This window comes from Notolepis coatsorum (genome assembly GCF_963971535.1).
Source record: "Notolepis coatsorum genome assembly, chromosome: 7".
In the NCBI taxonomy this organism is placed as follows: Eukaryota; Metazoa; Chordata; class Actinopteri; order Aulopiformes; family Paralepididae; genus Notolepis; species Notolepis coatsorum.
In genome coordinates this window covers 139015877-139031247 of record NC_140171.1, presented here as the reverse complement: position 1 = coordinate 139031247, position 15371 = coordinate 139015877, and the positions used below count along the sequence as shown (strand labels likewise).

The 15371-nt window shown below is 41.9% G+C and overlaps 1 protein-coding gene across 1 annotated transcript in view; it reads left to right on the top strand.

Annotated features, from left to right (window-relative positions):
• Positions 1-15136, top strand: part of tlr3 (toll-like receptor 3) — a 30733-nt gene extending 15597 nt beyond the window's left edge. The window contains exons 2-5 of the mRNA XM_084318580.1: positions 7625-8123; positions 9437-9631; positions 9794-11643; positions 12526-15136. Coding sequence (XP_084174706.1) covers positions 7656-8123; positions 9437-9631; positions 9794-11643; positions 12526-12757 — 2745 coding nt within the window. The 5' untranslated portion in view covers positions 7625-7655 and the 3' untranslated portion in view covers positions 12758-15136. The remainder of the gene's footprint in view (positions 1-7624; positions 8124-9436; positions 9632-9793; positions 11644-12525) is intronic.
• Positions 15137-15371: the final 235 nt, after the last annotated feature.

Here is a 15371-nt window from a genome sequence, read left to right as displayed (position 1 = left end):
TGTGCGCCGCGGTGATATGTGTTTATTATGAAATGACAATTGCGTGTTGACACGCCCACTGCGCGAAGCCTCCTAAATAACTTTTTCCAGTTTGCACATATCTATTATCTATGACTAATTCTATCTATTTTTAGGGGTAAATGCGATTGAAATAGTTGCGCTGTGGTTACATGACGTCATTACTATTTTAGAGCTACTCTACCGGTTACACGGTATAGTCAAAATCCATACCGTAGAGCAAATTAATACCGTTTATACCGTATACCGTTTATACCGTCCACCCCTACCCCACACTACTATAACAGTTACCCTCAGAATTCAAAACACACACCAACTCGGCAGGTAAACTGTAAAATAGCGCCGTGCAAGCTAATTAGCCTAGCCAGCCTTGTTTACTGAGTCCTACCTCCGGGTCTACTTCCGGGTCTCCTTCCGCTGTCGGCCATCTCCTTCACTGATTGGTTGTTAGTGCGTGTGCTCATATCCAAGCTTGGAAAATCGATATATCGAAACTTTGCGACCACGTTTCATGTTTATTTCGAGGAAATAATTTATCGCGATAGTTATCGTTATCGTTTTATCGCCCAGCCCTACTTTGATCTCTACCCAGCATACACTGAAAAGCGGAGCCAAAAACGGTAACACCAGAAACTCAACAAATATCTCTACAATACCGAGTCATATTCCACCTCTAAATACACCTATGATAAACATGCCTCTGCTAAATGTAGGTTCACTTGCCACTAAGTCCCTCCCAGAAATGTATTGGCAGCCATTATTAGCCATGTGGTGAAGGTCATGACATCACACGATGTGCATCCATGAGAGGCTTAACCCTTTCACTACCACACTACAGAAGGTTAACCTTTCACTACCACATTACAGAAGGTTAACCCTTTCACTACCACACTACAGAAGGTTAACCTTTCACTACCACACTACAGAAGGTTAACCTTTCACTACCACACGGTTCTGTAGTGTGGTAGTGAAAGGGTTAACCTTCTGCAGTGTGGCAGTGAAAGGGTTAACCTTCTGTATTATCACCGTGAAAGGGTTAACCCTTTGGTAGTGTGGTAGTGAAAGGGTTATATTTTATATATGTACATTTAAAAATTAACAAATAACCTTTTAACTAGGGATGTCCGATATTATCGGCCTACCGATATTATCGGCCTACCGATATTATCGGCCGATATTGGCATTAAAATGTGATATCGGAAAATATCGGTATCGGTTTTCAAAAAAGAAAACATATATATTTCTTTACATTTATTTAAACTTTATTTACCCAGGCAAGCAAGTAAGAACAAATTCTTATTTTATTTATTGTCAAAAGTATGCATAATGTTGTGTTTATTCCACAACAAGAGATATGTAATGTTAATTACCTGAAATTATTCCGTTTTTTGGGGGGCAAACCCTGCATATATCGGTATCGGTTGATATCGGTATCGGAAATTAAGAGTTGGACAATATCGGTATATCGATATCGGTAGAAAAGCCAATATCGAGCATCCCTACTTTTAACGTATGCTTTTGTGGTGACAGGGTTGACCCAATGAGCTTGTCAGACATTACATAACTCAAAGAAAATGTATTAAAAGAAGATGATTTCACCATCAACTTCTTGGAAATCTGGACTTTTGGAACAGTTCATTATCTCTGAAGGGGTGTTTTCATTCAAAGGTAACATAATTGACGACAACATGGGGACACAACTACATATTTTTATATTTTCTTAATCTTCTTTACATTTTACACATATAAAGAATAAACCCATTCATGAGTAATGAAACAACACCTGAGGTTTTATGTTTAACTTTTTTGGGCCTCAATATAGCTAAATATAATAGTATTAATTAAATAGTGAAAATAGAAAGATCACACTGAGGGACAGGCCATGTTTAACATCTTTGCTAGATGCTTTGCACAAAAAACTGTTAAAACTAAATTAAAGAAAATATGAATGTGTTTTTTATGCCTATCATGGAAACTAAAGGGAAATTAAAACGTTTTTCTTTTAATTGTTTATTCAGATTTACAGAACAGTTTTGTTTAGGGGTGCACCGATGTATCGGTCGGGTATCGGTATCGGCCGATAAGTGCCTTGTTGACTGCAATCGGCCGATAAGCTCGAATGTGCCGATGGCAGTAGCCGATAGTTCAGTCGCATCCTGCACAACGCCGGCCCCAGTCCCCCACACACACAAGCTACTGCATCAAAGTTACTACTAAATATTCAACATTCTCTTTTGAGACTCCGCTTCAGACTCTTATCATTTGGCACTAAAAGCTAAACATTGTCACCGATATGGCTGTCCGCAACATGTCATTAATTGTGTACGCAAGGTGGTCGCTCAGTGACTACGTTAACATGAGCTAGGTTAGCTAGCATGAGCTACCGGCAGATGGAAGACTAACGTTACTGGTGAAAATGTGATTTACGTTGGAATACTCCTTTGCCAACTTGCTGTACTGCAGCCATTATTGCTGGATTATGAATAGCCCCAACTTTAGCCAAGGTAACGTTATGGCTAAACCTTTAACGTTAGTTAACGCTAGCTTTCGGTTAGCTGTTCAATGCTATTAATAACACAACCAAGCGAACCCATCACAGCTCCCCGTCAACACCCCTCTCTCGGGAAGATGGCATTTAAGAAAGTATCTGCTGTTAAAATGACACAAACATTCGTTTTGTGGCATTAACGTTATATAGTTAGTGTTACACGTTCAATAACATCAGCATATTATTTACCCGAAGATAGCAAGTAAGCAAGGCATTACTCCGTTTAAAGCTCAGTTCCATTCCGTTGCTCATTCCGTACCATTCTGCAATCTGTTAATAAAGTTTTCAACCAGACAAATGTATAGAAAGGCTTTGTTTTATTATAACATTTGTTGCAGTAAAATCATTGTGTCTCGTTTGGTCATGCTGTGGAGCGCTGGTCGGCGGGCAGCTAACGTATTAGCTTGTTGTGGTTCTCGCAAGCAGATCAATGGCGGCATGCCCGGAAGTAGAAAATGAATAAACGCTTGCCGATTGGTGGTAAGAACAGCAGGAGGTGGGTGCTAGCGGTGTGGCGTAATTGGCCGAATCGACTGTCAATCAAAATGGTTCTATTGCATTGGCTGAGAGCTCTGGTTGAGAGAATAGTATCCATCTGCAGGCCGCCAGACGATACTGGGAGAGGGATAGTGCTACATGGCATGGTGGAATTAATACCATAAACATATTTCTTGATGTTTCCTTTTTTTAAGTAAGTAAAGAGGCCTACAAATACAAACATACACATACAAATATACAGTAGTTTCATTAAAAAAAAAAAAAAATTACAAATACTTATTTTTTGCCACAAGTATCGGTATCGGTATCGGCCAATTGTGTTAGTTGAACAATCGGTATCGGTGGCCAATTTTCATATCGGTGCATCCCTAGTTTTGTTCTAGGAACACAAAATGTATTCGTATAATGACCCATACGCATTTAGATAAGCTAATTTATTAAACACACAAGATGGTTGTGTCCTATGCTTATTAGTTATTATACCACGCTGTTGAATTACCTATCAACCACTAGAGGTTCCAGAGTCCCGACTCATTCAATATGCTTTAAATAAGATGTAGGCTAGCCTGTGTATCTTTGATCTCTTGTAATGTGATACTGAAGTGACTACATTGTCTAGACTGGCTCCCCTGATTCTACACCCATCCAGAACACTACGAAGATCAGCATTTTTTATTCAATGATAATCTGACAAAATTGTACATTTAAAGGTGCTATACTGTAGATACCATCTTCACTTTCAGTGCCCAGCAGGGGGCGCACATTTAGTGCTTGAATTCCCACCATCCACTTCAATGTTAGCATTAATATCGCCTAATCTATGTTTTAAATTATGTGTCTAATCTCCCCGTCGCTTATCAATGACTAATTTCCAGTCAACATTGTTGAAGCGGATTGTTTTTTTATAGCATTTTGAAAAGCCCTCGTTTTCACGAAAAGAAAAAAAGATTCCATGATAATCGCCCTGTACTGTAATATTCTAGAACGTTGTCATTTTTCGGCCTATTTATGAATAGTTTTCAAATAAACGCTAGATTATCGATAGTATATGTGTACGTGTGCGCGCTGGTGCTGCGCGCTGAAAATCGATTCTCTCAGTTCCTGATCGCTCTTACAGTCAAACAGCCATATCACATTATAGGGGAAAAGCTTATATCTCCGTGAAAACGGGTCTGATTATCCTAAGACTGGTAAAATAGATTCCTTACCTGAGATCAGATGGTATCCAAATGGATTATTCCAATTCCTGATCGCCATTCCAAAAATCAATCCTTTTATTGATCCAACACGTATACTGTAAAACACATATTACACGCTGTGCTGAGGGTCCAGAATGAATCTGATCGGCTCCGGTTACATGCGTGAGAAGTAAAATGTGGATTCCGGAGTTTTTTTTTCTCATTCATTTTCATTGAGTCCAATCCAAAATGGTGCATTACCATCTGGGAGACGATAGGGGGCGCTTTTTTCACATCTGAGCGCCTGGCGGGCAGGTTTACTAAGATCGCTAATAAAAATAATAAAACAAGAATTCTCGTGATGGGCATTCAACCCGCGGGCTGATAACCCGAGATATCTCGTGACGGGCATTCAAAGTGTTAATGTAGAATGATCATTTGTAAAAAATAAAAATATATATTTATACATCCACAGATATTTTAGAAATGTGTGGAATAAAAGTATTGCTTTTCCCCAAAAAAGACTATTGACTATGTAATGAATTTATCATTAAAGAAAATGTTGCAGGTCCAAAATGTATGTTGTTTGCATGTTGTGTGCATGTATCCCCTCCCTATTTCCCATGTCCGCATAGCACCTGATGACATGATTGTGCTATAGTGCAAAATCCAGTAGCTGAATGTTATCTATCTATAGGGAGGTGTACTGGTCACGTCATTGCCGTTTTTCTGTGTTCCACCCTCTATCCATCACAATGTATTTCCCCATTGCCCATTTCTAAATCATCTCGTTTAAAACAAATAAAGCATTAACATTTGCATGGTGTACCTTTCTGTGCGAATTCATCCACAATCTATAGCTCAACATGAAAATATTCACAATTATTCATAAAAAGAAATCTCGGGGGGGCAGGTGGCGCACAGAGATTACGTTCGTCACCAACACCGGGAGACACTAGGATTCGCCTGTTCGAATCCAGCTCCCGGCGTTGCTATCAGCTTGGCTGGCCCCTCGCACTGATACAATTGGCCGTATCAGAGGGTGGGAAAGCTGAAGGGTGGGTCCTGGGCGTTGTGGACAGCGACCCCTACAGTTCGGTCGGGGCGCCTGCTCAGCGAGGGTTGGATCTGAGGTGAGATAGTGTGGCCTCCCACACGCTACACTCTCCCCGGTGAGAACCTGCGCGGCCAGGTTGGCCTGCCCCAGGCTGCACATGCGTCGGAGGAAAGCATGTGACAGTCTCCGGTCTCCCGGACCAACAGTAGGGGAAAGTACGCAACAACCAGGAAGGGTGGGATGGGAGAAAAATCGGGAAAAAGGAGGGGAAGAAAGATAATATTTAATAAAAAGAAATCTCAGAATAAAAAAATGCTTAAACAATAATGTTAGTGATGGAAGGGAACTCGTTTTGTCCAAAAATGGAAAGCTTTTCAATTTCCATGCGGCAGAATTGTTACAATAGCCGAAACCCGTCCAATCTTTCGCCGTCGAAAGATTCTTTTTTCAACCATTATCTGAAAAAAATTAAATAATAAATCTAACCCTAACTATCCGTACTGTCATGCATTTATATATATATATATTCATATATTAACCTACATTGTAGCACTCAACACCTTGATGTACATTGTTACTCAGCTGATAGAGTTGTACCCTTCCTGATGACTTGTCGTACAGAACTTGTAAGTCGCTTTGGATAAAAGCGTCAGCTAAATGACTAAATGTAAATCCATTTTCCCAATGATAAATCCCTATACGGGTGGACCTCGCGGGCGGTCCAAAGCAACGTCAGACTACACCTCCCTCCCTATAGCACCTTTAATTGTTAAAATGTTTTATTAACATTCACACAGTGACACATAGTGTCATAGATACCAGGCATTAGGCCTGCCGCGATAAGCAATAAATCGATTAATTGCCGCGATAATTAAAATGAATGCAATGATTTTGACGGGCGCGATTAATTGCTATTTGCGCGTTTGTTTTAATGAGGCGGAACCAGTGCCCCTTGTCAGTCTATATGAATTGAAAATGGGGGACCCTGATGGAAACAAGACAAACGTCTTTCTCAGGTCTGCATCCCCTTAACAATTGTATGTATTGAGCCGTACTGTATTGTACCCATTCTGCAATCTGTTAAATAAAGTTTTCATTCATTCAGTCACTCTCCGTGTGGGTTGGCCGCTGGCGTTACTACAGAGCACAGCACGGGACTGCTCCGTGGGGCAGTAGCAACGCCACATATTTAGCTTACCTACATTTCTCAATAGTGTTGCTCCTTTTAACCAAGTAGCGTTATTTGTAGTGTAACGTTAGAATAACACAGAATAACGTTAATACAATTACATGCATCATTGTTTACAATGAACGGGTGGGGCTAGTCAAAGCACTGGAGACGGGGACAAGTTAAACATGAATTAATTTATTATAACGGGTCGTTTTCGAGTCGTGCTGCAGTGCCTACGCACCACAGCTATTCTATTATATACGGCTTTGACGCGTCCTCCTCATCGTTGATTGCCTGTAGTAGCTGCATCTAACGTTAGTAGCTAACGTTAAAACTAAAAAACACAACCAGACGAGACAAGTTGTCGGCTAGGATAATCGCAACAATACTTCCGGTCCGGTCGGTGGGCTTCAAAATAAAAGTCTTAAACCGGAAAAGACGGAGCGGTGGGCTTCAAAATAAAAGTTTTGGGAAATAAATTTCTCAAAATTTCTTTTTTAACCGGTCGCAATAATATCGCTTATCGCGATATTTTCGGGGGCAATTAATCGCCCAGCAAAATTTGTTATCGTGGCAGGCCTACCAGGCATTGCCGGCTTTAATTGGGGAGCACACTGGTTTGCAGCACCCAACTTTATGTTCTCTAACTCAGACAGACATTACATTTCATAACGGTACATAGCGGAGAGCCTATTGGGATGCTAGATCCTAATGTGAAACACTGTGATTCTACCTGTCTATCTTTTTATGCTCGCTTATGCCTGTATTTTTTTTACTGTTGTGAAGCACTTTGAACTGCAACCTCTGTATGAAAAGTGCTATACAAATAAAGTTATTATTATTATTATTATTATAACCAGGATGCATTTGATTGTGGTGCTCTGGCACGTCCACAGGAGAACAATCCACAATTCCTAATGTAAAGATATACCTAATCATTTTAACATTTCCAAATCGCGGTGCAAAATGCAACCTTCGTAATCTTAAACAACCTGCTGGATGAGTACAACCACGTTGAGATTCAAGTGGTTTGCATATCAAGCTAATATTATTAAAACATCTTTTGAAAATAATGTCAGTGACAACCTGAAGGAGACAAAAATTAATCATCATCATGTTTTCCATTGTTTTCCTCTGTATTTTCCCCCTCACAGTTCATGGGTCAAAAGGTAATTTGAAGAAGCCATGCACTTCCCTCACATCCTCCCCCTCCTACCATGGCTGACCACCTTTTGTTATTTGAACACCGGGCCTTTCTATTGCACGGCTTCCCCGAAGGAGACCACGGTCTGCCTGATTGATCACGACGGCAACAAGGCTAACTGCAGCCACCGCAGCCTCAGCGAGATCCCGCCCGACCTCCCCGGAAACATCACTAGCCTGGACATGTCTCACAACAGGCTGGTGAAGCTGCCCGCCGCCTCGCTGGTGCCTTACCCCGAGCTGCTCCACCTGGACGTGGCCTACAACAGCATCAGCAGGCTGGAGGAGGGCCTGTGTCAGACGCTGCGGAGGCTGCAGAGGCTGAACGTGGAACACAATCAGCTGCATCTGCTGAAGGAGAGGGATCTGATCCACTGCGGCGATCTGACACAGCTGAATATGACCAGCAACAGGCTGAAGCTACAGGGAGAGCCCTTCTCTGCTCTACAGGTACACACGGGTGCCTTAAAGGAACACGCCAACCTTTTGGGAAATTAGCTTATTTGCCATCTACCATGGAGTTAGACAAGCAGATAAAAAATAAATAAATCGATATTTTGGTTTTCTAAGCAGATATATACTCGGAATTTCTTTTTTGACGATCCACTGCTGCCTGGGCGCAGTGATTTCATCACCTCAAAACCCCCGTCTTTCAAAAAGCAGCAGGGCTTTTGAGGTGATGAAATCACTGCGCCCAGGCAGCAGTGGTTCGTCAAAAAGAAATTCAGAGTATATATCTGCTTAGAAAACAAAAATGTCAAATCTTTTTATTTCTCCACTTGGTAAATACACAGGTCACAACATGTTTACAGGAAAGATTTGGAGTGTATTTCGTGACTGGTCTATTAAATCAAAACTCAAAACCCACCTATATCGCCTAGCCTTCCCTGACTCACTTTGACTCTTGCCGTACTTGTTGACATGTTGTTCTGTTTTTCCTTTGTCTATCCGTTGATTTTATTTAATTTTTCTGTTTATTTTATACTTTTCTTTGTACTTAGCTTAGCTATGTGAAGCACTTTGGTTGACAAGCGTCATGTTTAAACGTGCTATACAAATAAATTTGATTGATTGATTGATTGACTGGTGGGAATTAGGCTACACTGGCACACCTACTTCCAGTGAATGACGCTAAGCTAGGTTAACGGCGCGTCTGTTCCCTAAGCCTATTGCATGCACAGAGAAGAAAAGGGTTTGTATCTGCTTGTCTAACTCCAGGGTAGATATATTATATGCAAATAAGTAAATGTCCCAAAAAGTTGGCGTGTTCCTTTAAATGTGGTGCTGTGGATGGGGAAGATTATAATTGGAGAGAGAATAATTTTGGTAGTTGTGTTGATAGAAGCCTGATTAGTGACTTATGTGATTATTATTAGATAATTAGTTTTGTGATGATCATATGGTGGTGGTGGTGATGATGATGATCATGCAGATGACAATGAAATTGTGTGTGCCTCAGTGCTTTGAGTGTATTGTAAACAAGCTCAAAATGTGCAATAGCTGCAACCTTTTTGCGATAGGCCACCACTCCCTTTGCCATGCCCACTTTTAGCCAATTGGCATGAACACACACATAATGACCCTCACTTGACCTCCCTGCCCAAAACTGTGGCCGCTATAAGGTGGGGACATTTTTGTGGACATGACCGACAGGCGGGAGTTAACTGCTGGTCACAGCTAAAGAATACTACTCTTGTGTGTTTTTCTGGCATGCAGTACATAAACTCACATTGTCTCTCGACTCTTCCCTGTGTTACCCGCAGAGCCTGACTTTTCTTGATGTATCCCAAAACAACCTTGTGTCAGGGAGGCTGGGCTCTCAGCCCCAGCTTCCCAGCCTTGTGACCATTAACCTGTCTGAAAATGACATCGCTATTCTGAAGAAAGATGACTTCTCCTTCCTCAGTCGCTCGTCTTCCCTGCGACTCCTCAACCTGTCATCTCTGCCACTGAAAAAGGTACAAAAGTTCCCTGAGAAATGGGAAATGAAACGATGCTGTCAAAATTATATGTAGCGCATCTCCTCTGTTCCCCTTTCCACCTTGCTATAGCCCATATTGTTATATCTATTCACAGTATTAAATCCCCAGTTTTGTCTTGTGTTTTTTTTCTCCCTTCAGTTTGAGCCTGGTTGCTTTAAGCCCATAGCAGGCATACATCATTTAACCATGGATCGGAGCAAACTCGGAACTCTGGTCATTTCTAACCTCTGCCTGCAGCTGTCTGGGACTGCCATTAGTAGCCTTTCTCTCCAGAAGACAGGCTTAGTTACGCTTACAAATACCACCTTTAGGGGGCTAGAGAAGACAAATCTCACCTTTCTGGATTTAGCAAATAATGGTATGGGTAAAATCGAACCAGGTTCATTTCGATGGCTGTCCACACTGGAGATTCTGATTCTAGATGAGAACAATCTCAAGCACCTGACCACTTTCACCTTTCAGGGGCTAGGCGGCCTTAAAAAACTCCACCTGACAAGTGCTCTGGTGAAAAGCCACACCTCCTCCACCCCGATTATTGATGACTTTTCCTTCCAGCCGTTAAGTTCACTGGAGAGTTTGATATTAGTGAAAACTGCAATCCGAGAGATCACGGAGCACACCTTTACAGGTTTGACGAGTCTCTGTGACCTCCAAATGAGGTGGTGCAGATGCACATCCCTTAAAAACATCACTGGCCGGACCTTTGTCTCACTTAGGGCATCGCCTGTCAGGACGCTAAACTTGGCATACACAGCTATCGCACACATAGGTCCCGGGGCCTTTTCTAGTTTTGGAAACCTCTCTACCCTTCTGCTGGGGCACAACTTCATCCGGCAAACTCTGACAGGAGAAGAGTTCCGAGGCCTGAGCCTGGTCCAGGAAATCGACCTCTTCGACAACCACCAGACGGTTACCCTGAGCCCCACATCGTTCACACACGTGCCCAGCCTCCAGGCACTGATGTTGGGGAAAGCTTTAACGGGCAGCCTGGACCTGTATCCGTCTCCGTTCCGCCACCTGTCCAACCTTACCCTCCTCGACCTCAGCAACAACAACATCGCTAACATCAACGTGGATATGTTCGATGGACTGGTGAATCTGAAGGTGTTGAAGCTCCAACACAACAACTTAGCCCGGTTGTGGAAGAGCGCCAACCCGGGTGGGCCAGTGTTGTTTCTCAGGGGGCTGCGTAGCTTGACCGCCTTGGACATGGACTATACCGGGCTGGACGAGATCCCCGTGAAGGCTTTGAGAGGGTTGAGTGACCTTCGTGAACTAAGCCTCAGCAACAATGTTCTAAATAGTCTCAAGGACACGGTCTTTGATGACCTGCACTCACTGGAATCTTTAGGTTTGCAGAAGAACCTGATCACAGCTGTGAGGCCACAAGTGTTCAAGCCAGCTTTCGCTAACCTCAGCCATCTGATGATGGACCGAAATCCCTTTGATTGTACCTGCGGGAGCATGCTTTGGTTTGTAGCGTGGCTGAACAGAACCAACGCCAGCGTACCAGCTCTCAGTAACGAGTATATGTGCAACACTCCCCTCGCTTACTTCAACCATACCGTCATGGACTTTGATCCGCTTTCCTGCAAAGACATGACCCCATTTCAGGCTCTCTATATATGTAGCACCACTGCGGTTATGACATTGATCGTGGGAGCGTTTCTGCTACGATTCCACGGATGGAAGATTCAGTTCTACTGGAACATTCTGGTCAATCGCACATTAGGTTTGAGCGATGCCGGATCGGAAGAGGGCAGAGAGTTTCAGTACGACGCTTACGTCATCCACGCAGAGAGTGACTGTAACTGGGTGGAGAGAAGCTTGCTCCCCCTAGAGAATGAAAACTACAAGTTCTGTATAGAAGATCGAGATTCAGCTCCTGGTGAGTCGCGTCTGACATCCATTGTGGATAATATGAGAAAATCCAGGAAAATCGTGTTCGTCGTCACCGAAAGTCTCCTTCAAGACCCCTGGTGTAGACGGTAAGTCAAGTTAGTCATTACTATTATGTACAGTATTTTACATTTATGTAGTCAGAAAGCATCAAGCAATTAAAAAAAATTACATTATGTTCTTCCAATGCCCTGTATTTGTGAACATGCACACCACTCTCTCCTGAAGCTAGGAATTGGAGACGGAGCCCTCCAATCTGGGATGTGAAATCTGGGGCTGCTTCTGAGACAATGAATGGGGGCTTTGACTCTATAGGGCCATCAATTGTGTGAGCTCTTACACCCAAATTAGATTTACATTATAGCATTGGTAGAAGGTCTGAACCAGAATAAAAAATCTAATTTGGGTGTAAGAGGTCTTACAATTGTTTGGAACAGCCCCGTATTTTACTTTCCAGTCACATCATCGATTGGAGGGTTCTCTTTTCTGATTTCTAGCTTTAGGAGAGAGCGCTGCGTGTTCACAAACACTGACTGAGCTGTTCTGGGACATATGTGAATTCTTAAAATGGGTGGTATTCTTGCATGCTTTATATTGTGCTTTTATAAAAGGATTTTGTTAATTGGGTGCATTTTAGCGCAATCATTTTTAAAAGTAGTCTCTCTCTCTCCCTCACACACTCATTCACTAACTTGCTCACTTACACAATGTGCACACTCACTCACTCACTCACTCACTCACTCACTCACTCACTCACTCACTCACTCACTCACTAACTCGCTCACTTACACAATGTGTGCACTCTCTCTCTCTCTCTCTCTCTTTCTCTCTTTCTCTCTTTCTCTCTTTCTCTCTTTCTCTCTCTCTCTCTCTCTCTCTCTCTCTCTCTCTCTCTCTCTCTCTCTCTCTCTCTCTCTCTCTCTCTCTCTCTCTCTCTCTCTCTCTCTCTCTCTCTCTCTCTCTACAACCAGGTTTCAAGCCCACCATGCCCTTCACCAGGTCATTGAGGCCAGTAGGGACTCTGTGCTGCTGGTCTTCTTACAGGACATCCAGGACTACAGGTTGTCCCGCTCCCTGTTCCTGCGCCGGAGCATGCTGCGTTCACGCTGCGTCCTCGACTGGCCCGTCCATCAGGAGAGGGTGCCGGCCTTTCACCAGAAGCTCTGCATAGCACTCGGCACGACCAACAGAGTACAGGAGTAGTTGGCATCAAGAGTCACTGTTTTGAATGAAATGCTTGATGTGTGCATGTAGGGTTGGGTACCCTTCACATTTGAACTAGGGCTGTCAGTTTATCGTGTTAATTAGATGAATTAATTACACAGCAAATTATCGCGTTATGAAAATGAACTCAAAATGTATTTTTTTTTATCATTCATTCTATAATAACGTGGAATAAACATTTACAGACTTTTTTTAAATGGTCCATTTGCTTGTTCTCGGTATCTGATTCTAGGGACTATGGATCTCAGGGAATGTATTCCCAGTGTCAGAAATACTGTGTCTGTTACTAGGCTTGAGTAAATTGTAATGAACCAAATGAGAATATCAATTACATTTTTTTTTTTTTTTTTTTTTGACTGTGAATAACACCATACTAAAATTGACCAGACCTGAAAAATCTAAGCAAATGAATAAATGGAAGATGATTAAACAGAAGGTTTTGTAGATACAGTACTGAATTCTACCATCCGGACACATGCAATTTGAAATATGATTATAGAATATAGAATATCAGGCCTAAAATGGTTATGCGATTAAAATGCGATGAATTAGATTAATTAATTACAAATCCTGTAATTAATTAGATAAATTGTTTTAATCGCCTGACGGCACTAATTTGAACCGATACCGGTACCTGTGAATCAATACCTCTTTTCTTTCTGCAATACCAACACAGACAAACTAAACAAACCGGTAAAGAGCTCTGTGGTGGGAGCGGACCTGGACAGTCTGGCGGTGGTGGCAGAGGGGAGGACGAGGAGGAAGCTGTACGCTATCCTTGAGAACCCCTGCCACCCCTTCCATGATGAGCTGACAGCAATGCAGAGCATGTTTAGCCACAGACTCATCCTCCCCAGACATACCACAAAACGCTTCGGGCAGTCCTTTGTCCCAATCACGCTCCACAACCAGACAGGGTCAGGACGGGCGACCTGCCGCGGACTAGAGCATCTGATATGTGGACTATAACAACAACCGGCTGAAATATACTTTATTTCTCTCCTTCACCACTTTTGAGCTCTATTTTAGCTCTATTATGTCTGCCTTTGTTTTTAACATATACTTGCTGTTGATGCTGTGATGGACACCTGAATCTCCCTACTGGGTTGCATAAAGGTTTTCAATCAATCAATCAATCAATTCCTCTTGGAGGAGAATAAACTATCATTTTCTACACTTCTTGGTAATACAGTAAAATGTATTTCCCCGTCTATTCTCACTCCTCGCTCCACAATGGTGGAACGAACTTCCCACCACAGTTAGGACAGCCAAAACCCGACCAATCTTTCGGCGTTGACTAAAAACACACTTCTTCAATCTATATCTATATCTATCATGCACTCTTCCTACTATACTACAGTAATATGTCTTTACTACTATGCACTCAACACTGCAGCACCCACGTTTCAGTACTGTTTGATGAACATTGTTACTCAGCTGTAAGAGTTGTACCCTTCCTGCTGACTTGTCGTAGAGAACTTGTAAGTCGCTTTGGATAAAAGCGTCCGCTAAATGACTAAATGTAAATGTATAGGTCAACCAGACTTTAAACCAATACACTTGTCTTTCCTTAAATTCAAATTCAAATTTTGTAAGTTCATTACAATTTAGATCTAGTGTAAATGAAAGGGTAGCCCCTAAACAGAAGTTGAAACATGGGACTGCTGTCAAGTAGTTGACAGATGTTTTTGGTTAGAGCTTGGGATAAATACATTTGTGGATCTTAAGTCTTTTTATATATTGTGTTTGCTGACATCTAGTGGTTATTGTACCACATTGCATTTTTCTTTGGTTTGGTGTACTTTGTCTCAAAGAACCACAGTTATGTTACTGTAATTCAGTCAGAAAACGCTTATCGTGGAATGTTAATGATACAAGGGTAATTTTTTCAGCTTCAGATGTATCATTTGATTTGTCATAACTGTTATACTGCACCCTCTCTGAGCTCAGTCAATATGGTAAAGGGGAGTGGCCCTCTGGTCATTGAAAGGAGATAGTTAGCAAGTTAGCATAGTAATAGAGGAAGCTTTCAAATAATAATTCATGGGACCAGTGTGAGTGACTTGACGGGCGAATCGGGGTAACAGAGTACATGACTCAATCTTTTACAGGAAGCAGATTGTCTTTCTGAAACAGTTTGATTATGATGCCAACCAGGTTGTTAGTTTCTCAAGGGGATTTAGTCATATTTCCACAATACTCACAGCTATAATATTCTGGGTAACTTTATATTGACATGCCTTCTGTTAAACAATGCAAAAATACTTTCATTATACTCGTTCTTTAAGTGTTATTAGTCTTCATAGAGGAATCATTTTAGTTTTGTATCCATTTCAATAAAGGTTTGAATTTTCACTATTCCTATATTGTACATGATTTAATTTCATTATTATAAGTTTACATTTTTAACATTTTAAAAGATTAAACATTAGAAACTCCGCAAATATCCATTACCTTCCAAAAGGTCAAGACACCCTTGGCACAGTGATACCATATCCTTTGATAATTGTTCATAGATGAATATGTAGTAGGAGCCACTACAAGAAACTGACAGTTAAGAAGGCCTCTCAAATAGTTGAGGACAACACACACA